The following is an 18,635-nucleotide window of genomic DNA, read 5'->3' as shown; positions in this document are numbered from 1 at the left end:
CTTGGCATGATGTTCTGTTCACCAATTGCTCCACAGGTTGTATGCCTACCAGATTGCATGATCACATGTTCACCTCTTTTTTTTTTTTTCAACTTTATATGACAGCACCATCGGAGCGCGCCCCGCGTAGAATGGTCCGACGGGGGGGAGAACAAAAAAGTGGCAAATTGGCGAAGTAGCAAATTGATGAAGTGGTGAAATTGCAAAAAGGCAACGAGATTATGATTAGCCAAAAATGAAAAAGTGCAACTTAACTTGCTTTGATTCCTTTCCTTGTAACAGATTAAAAAAAAAAAAAAAAAAACACCTTGTTGTAAAAGACCACACAAGGGTAACGTGGTCAGTCGAAAGTATACCCCCCGTTGTTCCCCTTAGAAAGGTGCAGTGAGGCAGCCCTCATAAGTGAATCACGCATCACGTGTACTTCACTCCTATCCCGAGCGTATGCCATGTGTGTCCCATTAGCACAAAACGGATGGACCAATAATCATTCATTTGCCATGCCGAAGGTGGAGACCAAAGAACTGCCTCCCCCCGCCACAACCGCAGCAACCGCCGCAATTGCAGCTACCTCTACAAGCAAATTATGTCTTTTGAGAAGAAAAAATGATTTTTTTTTTTTTTCAAATGTATCCTCCCACAGAGGGGGGAAAATTCAGATCGGTGTTTCGCTTAATCCGCGGTTGAGCAAATTATCTGTGCACGTCACTCCTCGTGGGGAGTACAAAAAAGGAAAAATTTACGCCAAAAAAAATGGGGCACATTTTCATTGAAGGAGGGAGCACATTCGCAAACAACACTAGCACTGCCACTCCTCACCATTTTGTGCAGAAAATTTTTTTTTTCCCGCAGGACAGAGTAAAATCGATGCAATAACGCAAAGAAGGGAGACCTTCCTCTCCCTGGTTCACCTTTTAACGTGACTGAGCGTATAGTCAGCATTGCTGCACACACGGAGGAGGAACTATCAACTTTTCTGATACCCTTTCCCCATCTTTACTTACGGCCTGGCAGGATGTACTAACTTTGTAGCAGTTCCGTTTGGGGAATGCGTTCACGTAGTGGCTCCGGTGTGGATCGGGATGGCGTCCGGTGTGACATGGCAAATTGAAATAGACTGCACCACGTTCACCACCCCACCACTTCGTCAAGGTTACCCCTTCTGCCGCTTCCCCGCTTGGCCCCTGGCGTCACGGGCCTGCGCCTGGGAGATGGCCCCGGCGAAATCGTAGCGACTAGGCCCTTTGCCTTGCAACTGGTTCTTGGAACCTACGCCGTACTTGGCGGCACTTTCCTTCTCCTCCTTTACCTTTTTATTTTTACCAGTCAGATATTCATTCCTCTTTTTCAGTTCACTGATGCCTTTGCCGCTTTGTCCAAACAGGTGAAGTAACTTCTTCTTCCTCTTAACCTTGTTAGATTTTCTGATGGATTTTTTCTCCTTCTGGTGCATTTCGTCGAGTTGTTTTATGTGTCCTGGTTGGAACAGTTGCTCAGGTGCACTTCTGTCCTTCTCTGACAGGATAATGGGAACGGTTTCCTCGATATGAAGACTAGAAAACTGATCATTCTTGTTCGATGGATTGAGTAGTGCCGGCTTGGGAAGGTAGTAGTCATTGCAGAGCGAATCACAACAGTGGATGATCTTCTTGTATAGATTCATTAACTCCAATTTTTGCAAATTTATTTCCTTCTTTTCAGATGGATTTTTTTTTATTTCCTCCTCATACTTTTTTGTATATTCGTCTGCTAGACTCAGCTTACTTTTGTTAAAATTCAGGTGATCAAAATTCACTTCGTCTTCCTTGCCATCCTTCTCTTTCGACTCGTTGATTAGGAGATCTAAGTCTTCTATTCGTTTTTTTTCCACGTCGTCGAACAACATATTCTGTATCCTTTGCTTCACCACCGTTTCGATTTCGTCATTCAGGAGGTTTCTCCGCTTGCTTTTGCTAAGATGTTTTTTTCCTCCCTTTTCGGTTTGGCTTCCATCTGCCCCTTCTGTGTTCTCATCATCATCGTCATCCTCCTCCTCTCCAACAGCTTTACTTACATACGCGTCATTCCCACCGGAACTTAACTTCGGTATATCAACATTCAGGTTGAGCAGACTGTTCTTGGGACGATCGTGTGCGAACACCTCCCCTGTGAGAGACCAGTGCTTCTTTTGGACCAGTTCCTTCTCTATTTTATCCCTGTCCATTTTAGCATCGTCCATTCCAGCATCGTCACTTGCAGCATCGTTACTCTCTGCATCGTCGTCACCACCCCGGTGCAGGCTGTCAAACTGATTTATTTCATGGAGCTCTTGCTCGATCTCTTCGTCCCTCTCTTTTCGGTTGCGTCGATTTCGCCCGCGCCGATCGTCATCACCATGGTCATCGTCTTCATCGTCATCACTATCCTCTTCTTCATCATCATCTTCCTCCTCCACGTCACTTTTCTCGTCCTCCTCCTCATCATCGTCATCATTTTCTTCTTCATCGTCCTCCTCGTCGGAATATTTTCCATCTTCCTCTTCGTCCTCTTCTTCTTCGTCGTCCTCCTCATCGTCGTTGTCATCCTCTTCGTGGTTTTTCCCCCCTTGGTAGAAATCGCCGTACTTCAACTTACGTCCCTCCTCGTAATCGCACTCGAACTCGTTCAGGTCCACGTCACCTCCGCTATCGTCACCACTATCATCACCGTCATCACTTTCCCCCTCGTTGGAGCTCCCCCCCGACTGGCCACGTAACACCTTCCTCTCCTCTTTGTCCAAAAATTGGTGCATTTCATCTTCATCGAAAAAATGATCCCCCCCAGAAGCACTTCCATTATTCTGGTCAACCTCGCTGCCATCCACACTAACGGTGGTAGCGTTGCTGAAATTTGATCCCTCCTCTGAAAAATGCACCTTTCTCCTTTTAGATGAGGGTCCTCCCACCTTCATCTTCACCCGCTTGGTTCCGTTGACTGTGTTGACTTTGCGCTTCTTCTGAGTCGCCCCTCCTGCCGTGGCATCTTCTTCCTCATCGGAACATTCCTCCGATTCGGTACCATTCCCTACCCGACTGTCCAACTCCCTTTCGTACTTTTCAAAAAAGGAAAGCAGGTTGTCCAGTTTCTTCTCCTTTATGAGACACTCAATAAACAGCCACAGCTGCTCAGAATCGAACCCAGACTCAACGATTGAAATTTCGTTAAGTTGGTCTTCACTGTAAAAATATTTTACCAACATGTTTGAAAAATATTCTATAATTTCTATTACATCCTTTTTTCCCTTTTGGCTAGTTCCTTTTTCTTCAAGGGATGTTTCCTCCACTTGTAGCGGCTCATCGGCCTGCCTGGCGAACTCATCGATGAGTTCTGCGTATCTCTTCACTTTGAGCAGTTCCATGTTGTCGTGGCACGTTGGAAGTTCCTCTTCGGGGGGACTATCCTTTAACTTTAGTTTGAATTCCCTTTGGTGGGAAAACCTTTACCGATAAAATGACAACTTGGCTACTCCACATGCCCCCTCGATCTGCCCGCTTAAACGGTTTTCCGCCAGGTTGACGTTTCATTCGCGTCTCTCCTGAGACTGCATTTGATTCACTAAAGGGACGCAAAGTACACTGTTGCAAGAAAAAAAAAAAAATAGGAGCAGCAAAAAGAGGCCGCAGCAAACAGCAAACAAGTAGAAAAAAAAAAAAAAAAAAAATGGCCAAAATAAGGTCAAATGATGACAAATAACGTGCCAAAATTATGCCCCCAATTTGCGCCAGAAAATAACGTCGACAAGGAACGCTAAAACGTCATCACCAGAAAAGGTTTTTCCTTCACGGGTAGGCATTTTTCCCTCTTTCCAGTTACCCCTACGACGGAAAAAAAAATAAATAACCTGGTAGCAGCGAAGAAAGCCCAACAGTGCAGCAGCACCGCAAACGGCTGTTGGCTGCATTTCCGGTGGGGCGCTTCTATGCCGACCCGTGTTAGGATTCCCCGCTGGACCATTTAAAAAAGGGACAAACAGGAGATCACACGCTTGCCATGGTATTTTGTGCCACCTTTTATTGCCATATATATTTTTTTTATTTTAATTATTTTTTTTTTCGACAGTAAGTCCCCCGCCAAAGGATGCGGAATGGAAAAATTGGGAAAACGCAAAAAGTGGGCGGGCATGGGAGAATATACCACTTCGCCGCCCGCGCACAGGTTGGTAAAAAAGTAGCATAGAAAAAAAAAAAAAGAAACGACGCCACTCTGATGAGGCGTGATGATGGCGTGCAGCACGTAAGAAAGCATGTTGCTTTTACCTTTCTTTTTTAATGAGTGTATTGCCCTGCCCATGATGTTACCTACCAGATGAAGTTATATAGAAGGTCTAATTGTAATTCGAATGGACGCACAGGATAGTAGCAAACACAGGGCCGCCGTAATTTAAGTTGTCACCACCTTACGTGAGATGCTGCTGCCTAGACGGGGGGGCGCCCGCGGCATGGCCACCCTGAGGGGGTTCAAGTTTGACAAACTCGCGGAGAGTCAAAGTTTGAGTGCCCAGGAGGTGGACCATCTGGACCGAGTAAGTATGGTATCCTTAAAAACATTAAAAATACCTGAACAGGTCAGGCAAAAACTACACAATTTGGCAAAACAATTTGTGAAGAAAAAAGATTTGGAAAAATTGGGACGATATGTAATGCAGAAAGTAACAAGCAGGAACTGTGTAGAGTTGCCTCGAATTCTACCCTCAAAATTGTTGCATCAGTTACAGGAGGAAGTGGACGATGAGGAGGATGCTTGTGTAGTAGAAAAGAAAAAAAAAAAAAAAGGAAGGAACAAATTAGATAACCTTCTTGAAAAGAAATCATACCAATGTTTGAAACAACATTTGGGAGAGTACCAGAACAAGTGGAAAGACATAGAGCAAATGGCACTGGCACATGCGGAGGATGCAAGACACATAGGGAGGAACGTTTCCCCCGCGAGGATGACTTTCTTCCCTGAGTCGTGCATCGCGTATACGCTTCACAATTTTAATGCCCACTATGGTGTTTTGTATAGAGTTCTGCATGAGATCAGGACCCGGGTGCCAGCATTTACCCCCAAGAAAGTGCTGACCTATTCAGGCGTCCCCGCTGTAGCTGTAGTGGCGGTGAATGAGTTGTACCCAAGTGGGGGTAACAAAAACAGCAACCACAACGATAACAGCAATAGCAGCAATAGCAATAGTAGCAGTAGTAGTGGTGGTGGCCACATAGTCGCCGTGGAGTCGTCCGACTCGTTCGAGTCCATTTCAAAATATCTGACGGAGCGCATCCCCAACGTGCTGTACCAGATGAACCTCTACAGCAACATGGAAAAGTACGACCTCGTAATAACGTCACACATGTTGTTAACCCTTTATGATTACAACGCAAGAAATCTCTACATAAAAAACATGTGGGATAGGTTGTCCACTGGAGGGATACTCATCATTGTGGAAAGTGGCACCCCCACTGGGTTCCGCATGATCCATTCGATAAGAGAGCTTTTCATAACCGAGTTGAAGTATGACAGATTTCATTTCATCGCTCCATGTCCTCATGAAAGCATCTGTCCTTTAGCTTTAACAGGCAAGGACTGGTGCCACTTCTCTCAGAGGACACATAGACTCTCTCACCATATCTACTGTAAAGGTAGTCGAGCTAAAAATGTAGACGAATTGAAATATTCCTACCTTGTTATTCGTAAAGGGGAAGGACCAAGAACAACCTACAAATCTGAAGCAGATGCTTCTACTCCTGAGGAGAAATCTTTCTTCTGGCCACGGGTCATTCTTCCTACGATCAAGTCGGGCAAGCATGTCCTCATCGATGTATGTTCCAGACCGCAAAACTTCGAACGACTTGTGGTCACCAAAAGTTCATCCCTAATACCTAATTTACGAACAAAAAACGGTACCATTCTTAAGGGATATGGATACAAAAGTGCGAGGAAGTTACTCTGGGGGGACCTCTTCCGCTTTACAAAGAGGATTAGCCGCCCTGACGCCAGACTGTACACCCCGGAAAGCACCAAACAGCACCTCTACCGGCTCTACAATCGGCAGAAGCGCCGCCAAAACGTTACGGATGTCGTAGATCGCCAGTCACGCGAACACTTTGAATCACGTGCGGTGCAGTTCTACGGTTCGTAACGGGGTGACACTTCTGATCTGTGTGGCTCCTTGCGAAAACGCCCGACACACGCACTACTATTGGCTCGATAAAAATTTAATGCTCAAAAAAAGTTTCTGTCTCGAAAAAACAAAAAAAGTTTTTAACGTGGCTTCTTACTGGTTATGCATTTTTCCGCGCCGTTTCTTTTGCGTCTCTTTCGATGTCTTTTTTTTTAACTTTTTTTTTGTTCATCTATTTTTTTTTTTTCTTTTTCGTTCTGTTTTTTTTTTTTTTTTTTTTTTTTTTACCAATCGGGAGGACAATGCCCATGTTACAATACCCATGGGTGTACAACAAAAGGGTTAAAAAAAAAAAAAAATAACATAACATAAAATAAAATAACGTGCACACGCATCTTCTGGGGGACTTCAAAAAAATGGACACCGCGTGACACTACACAATTTTTTACATCTTTTTTTTATTTTTTTTTTCTTTTTTGTGCGCCAAGACGGAGCAAGTACGGCGAGTGCACATAAAGCTATGCTACCGCCATGCACTTATATACGCGTACTTACACTGCATGAACTATGCTACATGCAACATACACTACGTAACTACACGCCCGTATGTGGGCGCTTAAAAAAATTAAAACAAAAATGCGTAGGAAAAAATTGGCAGAAGAAAAAAAAAAAAAAAAAAAACGTTCAAAAAAAAAAGCATGCGCCAGGGTGGGTGGATCGTATTGTGTTTAAACAGATCGGCACACATTTACTTATGCCTGCAGGATGCCTCAAACGGAAATGGGTATTTGTGCATAGGCATAAAGGCAACACATGGTGCTATTGGGGAAGTTGGCACACTCCATGGCGGAGTGGCTGTCTTTATCTCCTCTAGGCAGGCGATTTTGCAGGGCCGATCGGTCCTCCATACCTTCAGACGACCTCCCCTTTGGAAGGTAACGTTCCCTTGGAAGGAATTATTTTACCCATGTGTTCATTTTTTCTTGACCATCTTTTTCGCGTTCTTGTTGCTCTTCGCGCTGTTCTTGCTTATGTTTGCATTTTTGTTTTTGCCTCCCGCGGCGCTGTTGCTCTTCTTAGACACCTGCACGTTCTTCTTGTCTATTTTCTTGTTGGCAACTTTTTTATTTGCCTCCTTTCCTTTGACGTTTTTCTTTCCACCTGACTTGTTCATATTATTGTTCATGGATTTTTTATTGGCATTTGCGTTTCCACCTTTGCCCTTCACTTTGCCCCCAGCTCCTCCTTTCTGTTTATCCTTGCTGTTGACATTTTTCTTGTTCATATTTTTATTTGCCTTACTGTTATTTTTGCTGTTCTTTGCTGCGTTATTCTTCACATTTTTATTGTTCTTGTTGTTCTTGTTGTTTTTGTTCTCTTTTTTAACATTTCCACCTGAGCCTCCTTTTTTCGTATTTGCCATCTTTCCTTTGGCAAGTTTATTCTTCGGTGTCACCTTTCCATTCTTCTTTTGCTGTTGTCCTTTGTTGTTCCCTTTTTTCTTTATTTCTTTTTTCACAGCCGTTCCTTTCTTGGCCGCTTTGCTATTCTTGCTTCCTGCGTTGTTGCTTTTCTTAACGGTTTTCTTTTTGCTCTTTGCAGCATTTCCTCCTGCAGAAGCACCACCTTTTGATTTCTTCGATGCAGATGAAGAAGCAGCCGCCTTCACTTTGCCATTTTCATCATTCTTTCCTTCCCCTTCAGCATCGTTGTTTTCTCCTCCTTCTTCTTCATTACCTTCTGTGCCTTCAACTTTGGTATCTCCTTCCTCTCCGTCTTCATTACCTTCTTCCTTAATGTCTCCATTAACGTTTCCACCTTCCGTCTCATCCTCAGCTGCATCATCATCGTTTCCATCTGCATTCGCATTGTCCTCTTCTTTCTCTCCATTAATAATAAAGTTCAGCACGTTCTCTGCGGACATTCCTGGTTTCACCCCTTTTTTAAAATACGACACAACAGAATCGTTCTTTATCACTACATGTGATCGGGCAATTTTCTCGTCCTCCTTCAGGAATCCCATTAAGTTTAGCACATTCTTCTCCACGTCACAGAGCAGTCCAAAGGGCAGTTCCAATTTCTCCTTCCATTTTAGCTGCAACGGGGACGCAAAAAAGAAAAAGTAAAAACAGTGTGTTAAATTATGTACCCATTAATGCAACGGATGCACCTGATGCGATCGCACCAATCAACTTCCCATACAGACCGGTGAGCATATCCCCACATTTTGCCCCCACAACGCGAAAGACATGTGTGATCTTCACGAAAATGAAAAAAAGACACCTCCGATAGGCCAATCAAATGGAAAAGATATGCATGCACATCATTCACGCAAACGGAGCTAAACTTTGTTCACTCGTGCCATACCTGCGCATCAGCTGAATCGGCGGACAATCCATACACAGCATAGTTATTGGACGTGAACTCCTCAAACTTCTCCTTGTACAGCTTGGCCTGTTCGGTACATCCTGGTGTGTCTGCTTTAGGATACACGAAGATTACCACTCCATTGAGTTCCTTGTTCTTTTCGATTTCTGCCTGAAGGGTGGTCTGCTCGTTATTCTCGTTCAACAGCTCTGCGTTGAGGATTTCCTCCGTCAACTGGGTGTCTGCACGGGGAGGAGGCAAAAGTGAAGTGGCCACGTGAGGGGGATAAGCGAACCAATAACGTGCGAAACGGAATCGCACATTGGGGGAGTGGCCTCTCCGCACGGTCTTGCACCCACGGTGTGCGATTGTTGTACACACAGGGGAGGAAGCGGTAGACTTAGACAAAAACGGAACACACAAGTTGCACAGACACACCCCTCTGTGTCAAGTGCATTTGCAACTTGCTCCCTCGCTGATGTTCCAACTCATGAATGTCAAAACTTACCTTCTATCATTTTGATCAACAATACAAATGATTATTGGCAAAAAAAAAAAAATTATGCAAAAATGGCTAGTTAAAAAAAAAAAAAAAAAAAAAAAGTTAGCAAAATGGCTATTTAAAAAAAATAAAAAAAGTTGTAACTAAATTGTAACTAAATTGTCACTAAGTTGTCACTAAGTTGTCACTAAGTTGTCACTAAGTTGTCACTAAGTTGTCACTAAGTTGTCACTAAGTTGTCACTAAGTTGTCACTAAGTTGTCACTAAGTTGTTACTGAATGGTTGCTAAATTTTCGCCAACTACTCCTAACTCGAGTAAAACGTGCGTCACCAAAAATGTGTTAACACTTGGTACACACACGCGTGTGCTAGTCGACGCATAAAAGAAAGAAAAATAAAATAAACTAAAGGAATGCTTTGCTACTTTTGTTTTTTCGTACAAACAATGGATGTGCAAAGTGGGGGAAAACGAAAATGGGGTGAACAAATTTGAATACCAATATAAAAATTGGCGAGTGGGAAAAAAAAAAAATTCAAAACTAAATGTAACTGAAACAGGAACAGGTAGTCAACAAAATTAACAAAAATGCAGTGAACAAAAATGCGGTGAACAAAAACTGAATGAACAAAAACTAAGTGAACAAAAACTAACAGAAATGCATTGAACAAAATGTACAATTAATGGTGAACAAAAAACGTACAATCCGTGATGGCAAAGATAATGCTAATAATGATGACTATGTACGCATGAGCGAAACAAAAAGTGAAACAGAAAAAATTTCGTTCAACTTTTTTTTTTTTTTTTTGTGCGTATGTGCACATCCACGCGGATGTGAGCGCAAAAGTCAGACGCGCAAGCGCGAGCAGAAACGTATACACGCGAGAAAGTGTGAAAAATGCAAAACAATTCCACCCGTAATCGGCAAGGAGAATTATATATAATTCATTCAACACCAACGTTCGTGATACTTTGTGTTATATATTTGCACGCGTTTCAACCCTAATGGTTTGTTCACTTGTTATTTTTCGGTGAGTCGTTTGCTAAATCGTCTGGGAATCGTCGCAAACTGTTCGTGATTGAGTTTTCTCGGGATGGTCGTAATTGTTCGCAGCAGATTGCAATTGTTCGTACTCGGGAGCACTTGCCCCCGGTTGGTTGGTCAAGATGCGCCACGAACCGGAGGACAAACCGCTTGGACTCGCTCTCGCTGGGCAGTGCAACTCCAACCAACTTGCATTTTTCACAAAATCGTCCTCCCAAGTTGGCTTGATTTAACTTTATCTCATCATTCAGCACCAGTTTAAATTGAGTTAAGGTTGAAAAGAAAAAGCGAACTTCACACGGTGTAAAATAAAAAAAAAAAAATATATATATTTTTTTTTCGGAAAGGCGAAACTGCCTTAATGCACGTATTTCATTCTTGCAACTGAATAGTCTGTATATTGTCTTTTTTAACGTTTCATTGTTTTTTTTTGCCCCCCGGCAAGTACACACATGTAAGTGTGGCCGTAGTTTGCGGATACACACACGGAGGTGTGTACGCCTGAACCAGTTGGCATGCGACCCATTGATGACTGGGCGCTGATATATAAACCACTGGTGAATAACCACCCACGAATGAGCACCACCGAACTGGTGTGCGCCCGCTCACCCCTCTTAGGTTGCTCACCCATTTGTGTATTCCTAGTTTGTTACATTTCCCCCAAAAAAATTTTGCCCACCAGACTTTTTCTGCACACGCACTTTACTGCTCCATTGCATTATCGCTTGGTGATACTCTTTTGCATTACTCTTCTGCCATGTCCCTTGAGGTGCCTCTCCTTGTTGCTCGCCCCAGGGAAAATTAGAGAGATTTGAGTTAACTTTGCCTTCCGCGAACTCTACGACTTACAACCTCGCCGCCCCATGAAAAGGCATACTCCGTTCACTTTCTCTTCACTACCCGCGCACCCCGCACGTGCACTCCGATGGCAGTGCATAGTTGCGCATCTTTTTTTGTAACTTCTCTAGCAACAAGTGGCATGTGCACATGTACATGCACACACGCGCACACGTGCACACCGTTCAAAGTGAACAAAGAGAATGACTCTCAGGGGTGGGCACACACCCATTCCTTTGTGAATCCTTTACAAACTACGTTTCCCCATCAGCGCCTCTTTGCTCTTCTCTCAAATTTTTTTTTTTTTAATTCACCAAGTTAATTGAATACGCACCGTTCCGAGGGACGAACAGTCCAATGCCGCGCAGCCGATGGAGCCACCAAATTTCCAGCATAAAAGAAAGGGCTTCCTCAACCGAACTGGCTACGTCGACATGATTACTCTCACTTGGCAATTACGTTACCCGCATTGTGAAAAGGGAAAAAAAAATAATTAAAAATAATCACATATTGGAGTTTCCCTCCATATTTGCCCACTACATTTGCTTCATACTGAACGTAGCACAAATGTGTACAGAAGGATACTTCCTTCCTTGCACACAAATGTGTGTACTTTCCCGATTGCACTTTTCACGCGTAGGAAAAAAAAAAAAAAAAAATAGCCAAATAGATAGCTAGCTGGGTTGAGCTAGCTAAAACGGTTTTATGGCTCACTATAGAGGGGCTAAAAATTCCAAGCGCATGATTCTTGCAACTTCGTACGATTCTATGCCAGTGTTGTCATCAGCACATGTTCGTATTCCCCCTGATTAGAAAGTGTCACCTCCGTTGGGTGACTGTCCATACGTTTAAAGCAGAATGTTTCCTCCATGTCTCTTTTGTGTGGAAACAAATGCGCAAAAAAAAAGGAAAAAAAAAAATGCCGTGTTCGTGCGAATGGGGAGAGGTCAAAACAAAATGGCTCTCCCCTACAAGGTTTACGCAGCTACGAAGCACGTATATTCATCCATATGCACACATTTTTATTTTAATTAAAAAATTGAAAAAAAAAAAATTACCCCTCTCACATAAATCACATAACGTGCAATGTGTTCGACTCGATGCATCCTAGGTACTCATTGTTAATGGTAGCAATTGCAAACATGTTGGACAAATCGTAGCGAATACCTTGCAGTTTTATCCTCACTGTTGTCTGCGGTTTTATGTTGTACACTCCTGAGGAAAAACAGGGGTAGTGGGAATCCTCCGAGTATTCGAAGTACTTGGGAATGGCTGTTCTCGATATGAAAATTTTGAGAGGGCCTGCCTGAGCGAAGAAACCCAGTTTGTTTACGTCCGTGACGACTGCGTCGAGTACCTACAATGGGCAGTCAGGCAAAATTTAAAAAAAAAAAAAAAAAAAAAAGGGGAGGAATGTGCAGTATGCTGCATACACCGATCGGTTGAATCAACTCAATCTACGCATAGACGGTGCAGGGGTGAAGTTTCCCCATCAGCGTCCTCCAACCATATGGATCCCGTTCACTGGGGAAGAACAGTAACCCACCTCGTCCTTAAACGGCTTGAAGACGATGGCCTGGTATTTGACCTTCACAACGATCATGCTCGTTCCGTCCTGTACACGTCCAGGCTCACTATGAATTATGCGGATGACGCAAATTATGTATCCATACTTGGCATTGCACTGACCTTCTACACTATTTCGCAGCATATCTTCTATGTACTGCTGGTATCTCGGGCCCAGCTGACTTGGCTTTATTATTACATTTTTCCATTCCTCTATGACGAAGTACATTGTAACGTTCGGCTCAGCGCCGTTGTTTTAACTGTGTGGCGGTTTGATGGGGAGAAAGAACTGTTGCAGACGTGGTGAATTTTACCAGCGAAGGGAAGAGGAAAAGCTTGGCAGGTACTTCTCCCCTGTTCGCTTTTCCCCTTTTTTATGAACCTCCCCCCGCACTTATAACTTTATTGCGCTTTATCACGTTGCCCTTGTCGTGGCTCCTCCGTTTGCGTACATGCAACACTTTAGTGGATAACGCTTCGCAAAGGAGGGCCCCTTTTTCTCTCCCCTTGGTCGAAATGCAGAAAGAGGATTTACAACTCAGAACCGCAGCATGGTAAGTACGGTGTGGTTATGGTACAGAGCGATATATTCCTATGGAAATATTCTACCATGGGATGATGAAATGATGGGATCATTACATCATGGGAGCCTTTTTTTGTTGCTTTGTTTCTTCCTCCATTGTAGGGCGCGCCGAAAGGGGGAAAAATTTGTCAACAAATTAGGAGCAGGTTAGGATGCTCATAAACAAATGCATTTATATGCATGTACATATATATGTATTTTTTTTTTTTTTTTTTTTGATGGAGATTCGGCCCATTTTTCCGTCTCTGCTCTTCCGCCCATACCCAGGGGAAAATAAAACGGGGTGGGTGGGGTTCGATCCCGATGGTATAAATTAACAACTTGTGTATTTAAGCTGATCCCCCGCTGGAATTGCCACCACCTATGTTTGCCCATTTGGCGTAATAACGAACCCGTTCAAAGTTGAAAGGGTAAACATGCGAAAGAAGAAATAAAAAGAATTAAAAAAAAAAAAACGTGGACCATTTTACACTTCAACTTTTTTACCCACCTTCCGCGGTGCCGTTTTTCTTCGCCGGGACACACGTGCAACGATGACCATCACAGCTGGAAAGTGTTCCAAGCACATTAAAAAGTTTTTCACATATGGGTTAAAGAAAAACGTCCTCCCGTACTTTCTGCACTGCAAAAATAAACCCTTCCTCATGAACTCCAAATATGTGCAAAAGTACTCCCTCGAGTTTGTCCCCAAAAGTGTTATTAACAGGTCAGCTCAGAGGAGGGACACCCAGGCAGGGGGGAGGTGAAAGGACCCGCTGCACCGTCTTGGCACTTTTTCATAACACCACATACATACCCCCTCACGTGCGACCAACTATTGCACGCCTCTTCCTTTTCACTCCTCCCCTACCCCCCACTACAGATACATCCAAGACAAACGGAGAATAAAAAAAGATGGATGAATAATCATGATTTCGTAACGAATTTCCCAGGAAGGGGAAAGATCTGTCCCCACTTTGTTTTCCCACTTCGCTTCTACAACTAGCTTCCCCCCCTTAGGAGGCCCACTCCCTTCGCATTACCCTTCGAATCAAATACTCCCGGATGAAGAAGTCCGTACCCAAAGACTCCATAGCCTCTATTTCAAATTTCTTACTCAGCTTTTCCATTTGGATGATTTCGCTTCTCACCTTTGCACTGCACTTAGGGCTGTCACCATTTAGCATGTTGCGCAAGACATTTTTGTCCCTCTTGGATAACGCCAGGAGGGCCTCCTTGGGGATAAGCTCTATGTCCTGAAAGTTCATGCCAACCCATCGCATATCGGGACAAGCGAAGATGTCGTCTTCATTAGTTTTGCAGCCCTCCTTGTAGCTCAAGTATATTCGGAAGCCGTAGGGGTCGTAGTCCCCCACGTAGACGCACTGCAGGGGGGGAATTCGAAAAGGGGAAATATAAATGGACGCGTAGCGTGCAGCTACGTTAGAAGCTGCCCATGGAGTGCCTCAGAATGACAGGTTGACTGGTCAAGGGAATTTCCTCCCCACACGAAGACAGCCCAGCGACGCAGGCGCGCTACCTACCTCCAGTTGGAAGAGTTCCACCAACTCGCAAATAATTTTCCGGGTGGAAAAATCTGGCACTCCTTTCCCGGTTATTAAAATGCAGGGCAAAATCTGGCGTGAAGAAAAAAAAAAAAATGCTACAGGTGATGGGAACATTTCACCCAATAGGAAGTAAAATGGGAACCGTCACATGTGCATATGTATAGGTGCGTGTCGACACGTGGTGGGTTACCCCCCTCATGTAGTTCTTTCAAAGTACATTCCATATCTGCTTTTCGCAAAGCTTCTGATATAGCGAATATTTTTCCACCACGAGTATGTAGTTTGCTTGACTCTCCACTTGATCGACATTTAAAAGGCTGTCATTAATCATTAACCCGTTTTCTGTAAGAGTGGATATTTGTTGGAGGTTGTGGCGAATGAGTTGTCCACGTTTGGCATGTTCGACATGCACTTCGCAGATACTCCCCTGGGACGTACCCACTTCGTTCAGATTCAAACGCTCGTTGTTCTTTCGAAGCACGAGGAGACCTCCTATGCACCCTGAGTGTTCAAGTGAAGTAGTCCACGTTGGAATTTACCCACGGGGAAACTACGTGGGAGGGGGTGGCACGTGCACGATGATATACACGAACATACACATGTTCATATATATACACATGTATGTGACCCCCCCCAGAAGACACCCATTTTCACGCGCGAAACGGCGCGCTCCTCATTGAGGGAACCTTTTTCCGAGGCATAGACATTCAGGGATGCCCTGGGAAATCCCAAGATGTGGCAAACGTGCTAAAGAGGGTGGGGTGCGCATGCAAAGTTGTCACACTGAGAGGATAACCCTCCCATTAGGTTGCTCCCCCATAGGGGTGCTTCCACGTGGATGCTCCCCTCACCAGGATGTGCCGATTCGCTTGACACTGCTCGCTGAAGAGGTTGTACAGCTTGTAGTATATTTCCCTCTGCGTGCAACTTTTGTCCTTAATGAGGGGGAAAGCAAAATGGGCGTCCATGAGAGGGGGCTAAGTTAGTCAGTCCCATTTCCCAACAGGAAGGGGTACTCATTTGGATTATACATTTGGGAGTTGCCTCTCCGTGTAGCCACTTCTCATTTTTCTCCCCTTTTTAATTTAAACCTGGATGACCAAGTCGTTGACGAGCTGTACCACCGATACGGCTGAGGGACGGGGGGAGAGTGACATGACATGAACGGAATGGACACAAAGGGAGGGCGAATTAAAATACACAGGCGTAACTGTAAGCATGCTTCGGCAGGTCTCTACGCATGTACGCACTCCTGCAGAGCCCCACGAGGCGCCGATTGAGGAGGCTGCGGGGGTACTGCTTCTCCGAGTTGGCCTTAAAAATATCCACGTCAAAGCTCAACAACCAGGACATTACGTGGAGGACAAAGTCCTCTATTTCTGCGAGCGGGAATTTGTTGGGCACGGCACGTGAGAAAATGGAACTTAATTGGGCAGGCCGCGTAGGTAAGCTCACCCAGTTGAGGTCGGCCGGGCACCCAAACACATGTGCACACATGTATATATGCGTCTACATGTGCCCTCTTGTGTACGCCCGGTAACCTTCAAATATCTTGCACTTGTCAACCCCGTGTCTATCCATCGTTTGGAATGATACGCCAATCGATGCGCCTTTTAATTTTGGGCGAAAAAAAAAGTTAACAAAAACAACTTTTACAAAGCACACAGTTGTTGCACATCGATCGAACATGCATAGTTGCATAAACGAAAGAACGTGAATGCTGATTCATGTGTTATGTTCCCACGGCCTTAATGCATAGGCAAGCAAATCGAGGAAAAAACGTAGCAAACCGGTTGAATGACTCACCAAAAGTGTATGTACAGGTCAGGCAAAATTTAAAAAAAAAAAAAAAAAAAAAAATTGCACACAGGGACATACACAAATTTCCAATCAGTAAAGACTGGTTTGTTTCATTATGCTGAAGAATTCCTCTTGGCTAATTTCTCCGTCCATGTCCTTGTCAAATTCGTCTATCATCGCTTGCAGTTCGTCGTCGGATAGGTTTTCTCCCTGCGGGGGTGTGTGTTAGTGGTGCGTGATTATTGTGTGAATATTGTGTGAGCGATCTACAAATGCATTGTACGCAATGGCAACGCGTTGGTCGGCCGGTTGCCCGCTCTTCTCACCAGTTCTCGGGACACCCTCCGCAAATTCTTTAGCGATATTTTTCCTGCAAAGTTGGGTCAATTTGGAACGTGAAAAAAAATATGTCTAGAGGGGTGTGCAAATCAGTCCACCTCATCCTCTACAGGAGAAAATGCAAATCATATGGCGGAAAACCGGAATAGCAATTCAATTGCACATTCGCCCTGCTGCACCACAGTGAAATGGCAAATTGGGACATAAGAAAAGGGAAAAGAAAGTCATTCCATCCCCGATCAGTGTTGTAAAAATTCCTACCCGTGTCGTCATCGTCAAACAGTTTAAACGCTTTGATTATTTCCTCCGTTGGGTCTCTGTCCCCGATCTTCTGCGTCACTAAATGGGAACATAAATAAAGAAAAAAAAGTGTAGTCTTTTCTACGGAATAACAACGTGCGTAAATTTCTACCCTCCCTTTTTTTTATGTCCCTCTTCGTCTAGGCAACTTCACCTTGGGGAGTCACCACTGGCCCACCCATCATATTTCCCCCTTCCGGTCGACTTACTAATGTCCAGAAAATCATTGTAGTCTATATAGCCCGAATTGGATTTATCGTATTCCCTCATGAGTTCCAAAACGTCTGCCTTCTTTATGTCAAACCCAAGTGCTCTTATTGCCACCTGAAGGAAACATATATAGGAAAAAAAAGCAGAAAGGGGGATTAAAATGGGGGTACCCAAACAGTGGGGTGTAACGTAAGTCATGTTGTACAGTTGAGCAAGCTTCTTGCATAGAGAAAAAAGAGGACGATCTAGAGACGTCTTATTTTTACTGCCTCGATTGCAGTGCGTTGATGCATCTCCGTTCGTTTATTGCCCTCCCCCGTCCTCACGATATTCTTTCGTAAAAAGGCAGCTATAATTGAAGGTGGTACAACTCGCGGTGCCGTTCACACGAAAGGGAGCTCGCTACCCATTAGCGCGCCATACCTTCAACTCATGGTAGTCGATTTTCCCCGTTTTTTCCGTGTCAAATAAATCGAAAGCTTCCTTTATCTCATTCTTTTGTTCCTCCGTTATTTCGTTCCTACCCCTCCGTCGGTTACTACTTATAGGCCTATTCGTAATGGCCCTCGGGGTGAAATTAGCGACTTCGCTTTTTCTGCTAATCATTTGGTGTGCCGGGCGACGCTCAAAATGGGGAAAATAGGAAAATCGAGGAAAACAAGAAAAAAAGGGGGAAAACGGAAAAGGCCCCAAAATGTGCACACAGAGGTGTAAAGTTTTTAGGGCTTGCAGAAGTGTATACACTTTTTTTTTCCCAGTGCGTGAATTTCAAATTGCTATTTTTGCAAATTGGGGGGGTTTAAAGTGAAGAGCTGGTGATGCGCAGTGGAGAGGTAAAGAAGCGGCCAAAGGATGGAGTGACCAAGCAGATAATTCAAGAAGTCACTAATTCGAGAGGTGCAGAATTTTTTTTGCTTAACTTAGGATATACTGCTCTTCGCGGCGGAAAAAACATTGTTTTGAGCGGATATATCGGAAAATAAAAAACTACACGCCCTTATGCGCTTTTTCGTGCCTCGGGCTGTTCGCACCGGGGAAAAGGCTTACCACTCGGCTTTACACATGCACACGTCCAAGTGCACACGAAACATGGAACACGGCACAATTCTCTTTAGCACTTGCGCAATATCAAGCGCCGCCTTAAAACTTCCAACAAGCTTTACGTTTCGCGGAGGCCTCCCTCTAATGCTTGCCATTTTTACGCGCCCACTTAGGGTCATGAAAAAATTTCCCTTGGCTGGCAGCTAAATTTTGCGCGAACTTATGCGCGCACACTTGAGGGAGAAAAAAAGGCATGCTCTCAGGTCGAGAAATTGTGAAGGGGGATATACGCAAGTGGGTAATTGTTTAGCGTTTAATTGGCATATCCCCGCAGAAATGCGCCAAAAAAAATGAGCAAAAAAATGTGCCCCAAACGGGAGC

At 44.3% G+C, this 18,635-nt stretch overlaps 6 protein-coding genes across 6 annotated transcripts; 2 read left to right on the top strand and 4 right to left on the bottom strand.

Moving 5' to 3' along the window:
- Window positions 1-1,153: 1,153 nt before the first annotated feature.
- PCOAH_00014320 (Uncharacterized protein) lies at window positions 1,154-3,376 on the bottom strand (the record flags this gene model as incomplete). Its single annotated transcript, XM_020058241.1, has 1 exon — window positions 1,154-3,376. One exon carries the CDS (start codon window positions 3,374-3,376, stop codon window positions 1,154-1,156), a length of 2,223 nt encoding a protein of 740 aa, XP_019913884.1.
- A 1,047-nt stretch (window positions 3,377-4,423) lies between these two features.
- Window positions 4,424-6,136, top strand: PCOAH_00014310 (Uncharacterized protein; the record flags this gene model as incomplete). The annotated part of the gene is made up of 1 exon (XM_020058240.1): window positions 4,424-6,136. The coding sequence occupies one exon, from the start codon at window positions 4,424-4,426 to the stop codon at window positions 6,134-6,136; it is 1,713 nt and encodes a 570-aa protein (XP_019913707.1).
- Window positions 6,137-7,091: 955 nt separating this feature from the next.
- On the bottom strand, window positions 7,092-9,003 carry PCOAH_00014300 (Merozoite capping protein 1; the record flags this gene model as incomplete). Its single annotated transcript, XM_020058239.1, has 3 exons — window positions 7,092-8,213; window positions 8,486-8,727; window positions 8,994-9,003. The coding sequence occupies 3 exons, from the start codon at window positions 9,001-9,003 to the stop codon at window positions 7,092-7,094; spliced, it is 1,374 nt and encodes a 457-aa protein (XP_019913674.1).
- Window positions 9,004-11,940: 2,937 nt separating this feature from the next.
- Window positions 11,941-12,663, bottom strand: PCOAH_00014290 (DNA-directed RNA polymerase II subunit RPB7; the record flags this gene model as incomplete). The annotated part of the gene is made up of 2 exons (XM_020058238.1): window positions 11,941-12,225; window positions 12,415-12,663. The coding sequence occupies 2 exons, from the start codon at window positions 12,661-12,663 to the stop codon at window positions 11,941-11,943; spliced, it is 534 nt and encodes a 177-aa protein (XP_019913812.1).
- An 887-nt stretch (window positions 12,664-13,550) lies between these two features.
- PCOAH_00014280 (Uncharacterized protein) lies at window positions 13,551-13,919 on the top strand (the record flags this gene model as incomplete). Its single annotated transcript, XM_020058237.1, has 2 exons — window positions 13,551-13,759; window positions 13,880-13,919. The coding sequence occupies 2 exons, from the start codon at window positions 13,551-13,553 to the stop codon at window positions 13,917-13,919; spliced, it is 249 nt and encodes an 82-aa protein (XP_019913845.1).
- Window positions 13,920-14,012: 93 nt separating this feature from the next.
- Window positions 14,013-17,819, bottom strand: PCOAH_00014270 (Uncharacterized protein; the record flags this gene model as incomplete). Its single annotated transcript, XM_020058236.1, has 14 exons — window positions 14,013-14,381; window positions 14,541-14,633; window positions 14,782-14,906; window positions 15,003-15,065; window positions 15,251-15,311; window positions 15,416-15,499; window positions 15,656-15,696; window positions 15,815-15,943; window positions 16,106-16,174; window positions 16,466-16,574; window positions 16,691-16,734; window positions 16,965-17,042; window positions 17,213-17,327; window positions 17,637-17,819. The coding sequence occupies 14 exons, from the start codon at window positions 17,817-17,819 to the stop codon at window positions 14,013-14,015; spliced, it is 1,563 nt and encodes a 520-aa protein (XP_019913750.1).
- Window positions 17,820-18,635: the final 816 nt, after the last annotated feature.

The sequence above is a fragment of the Plasmodium coatneyi genome, chromosome 6, assembly GCF_001680005.1.
Source record: "Plasmodium coatneyi strain Hackeri chromosome 6, complete sequence".
Lineage (NCBI taxonomy): Eukaryota > Apicomplexa > Aconoidasida > Haemosporida > Plasmodiidae > Plasmodium > Plasmodium coatneyi.
This window is presented reverse-complemented; position numbering and strand designations above follow the sequence as displayed.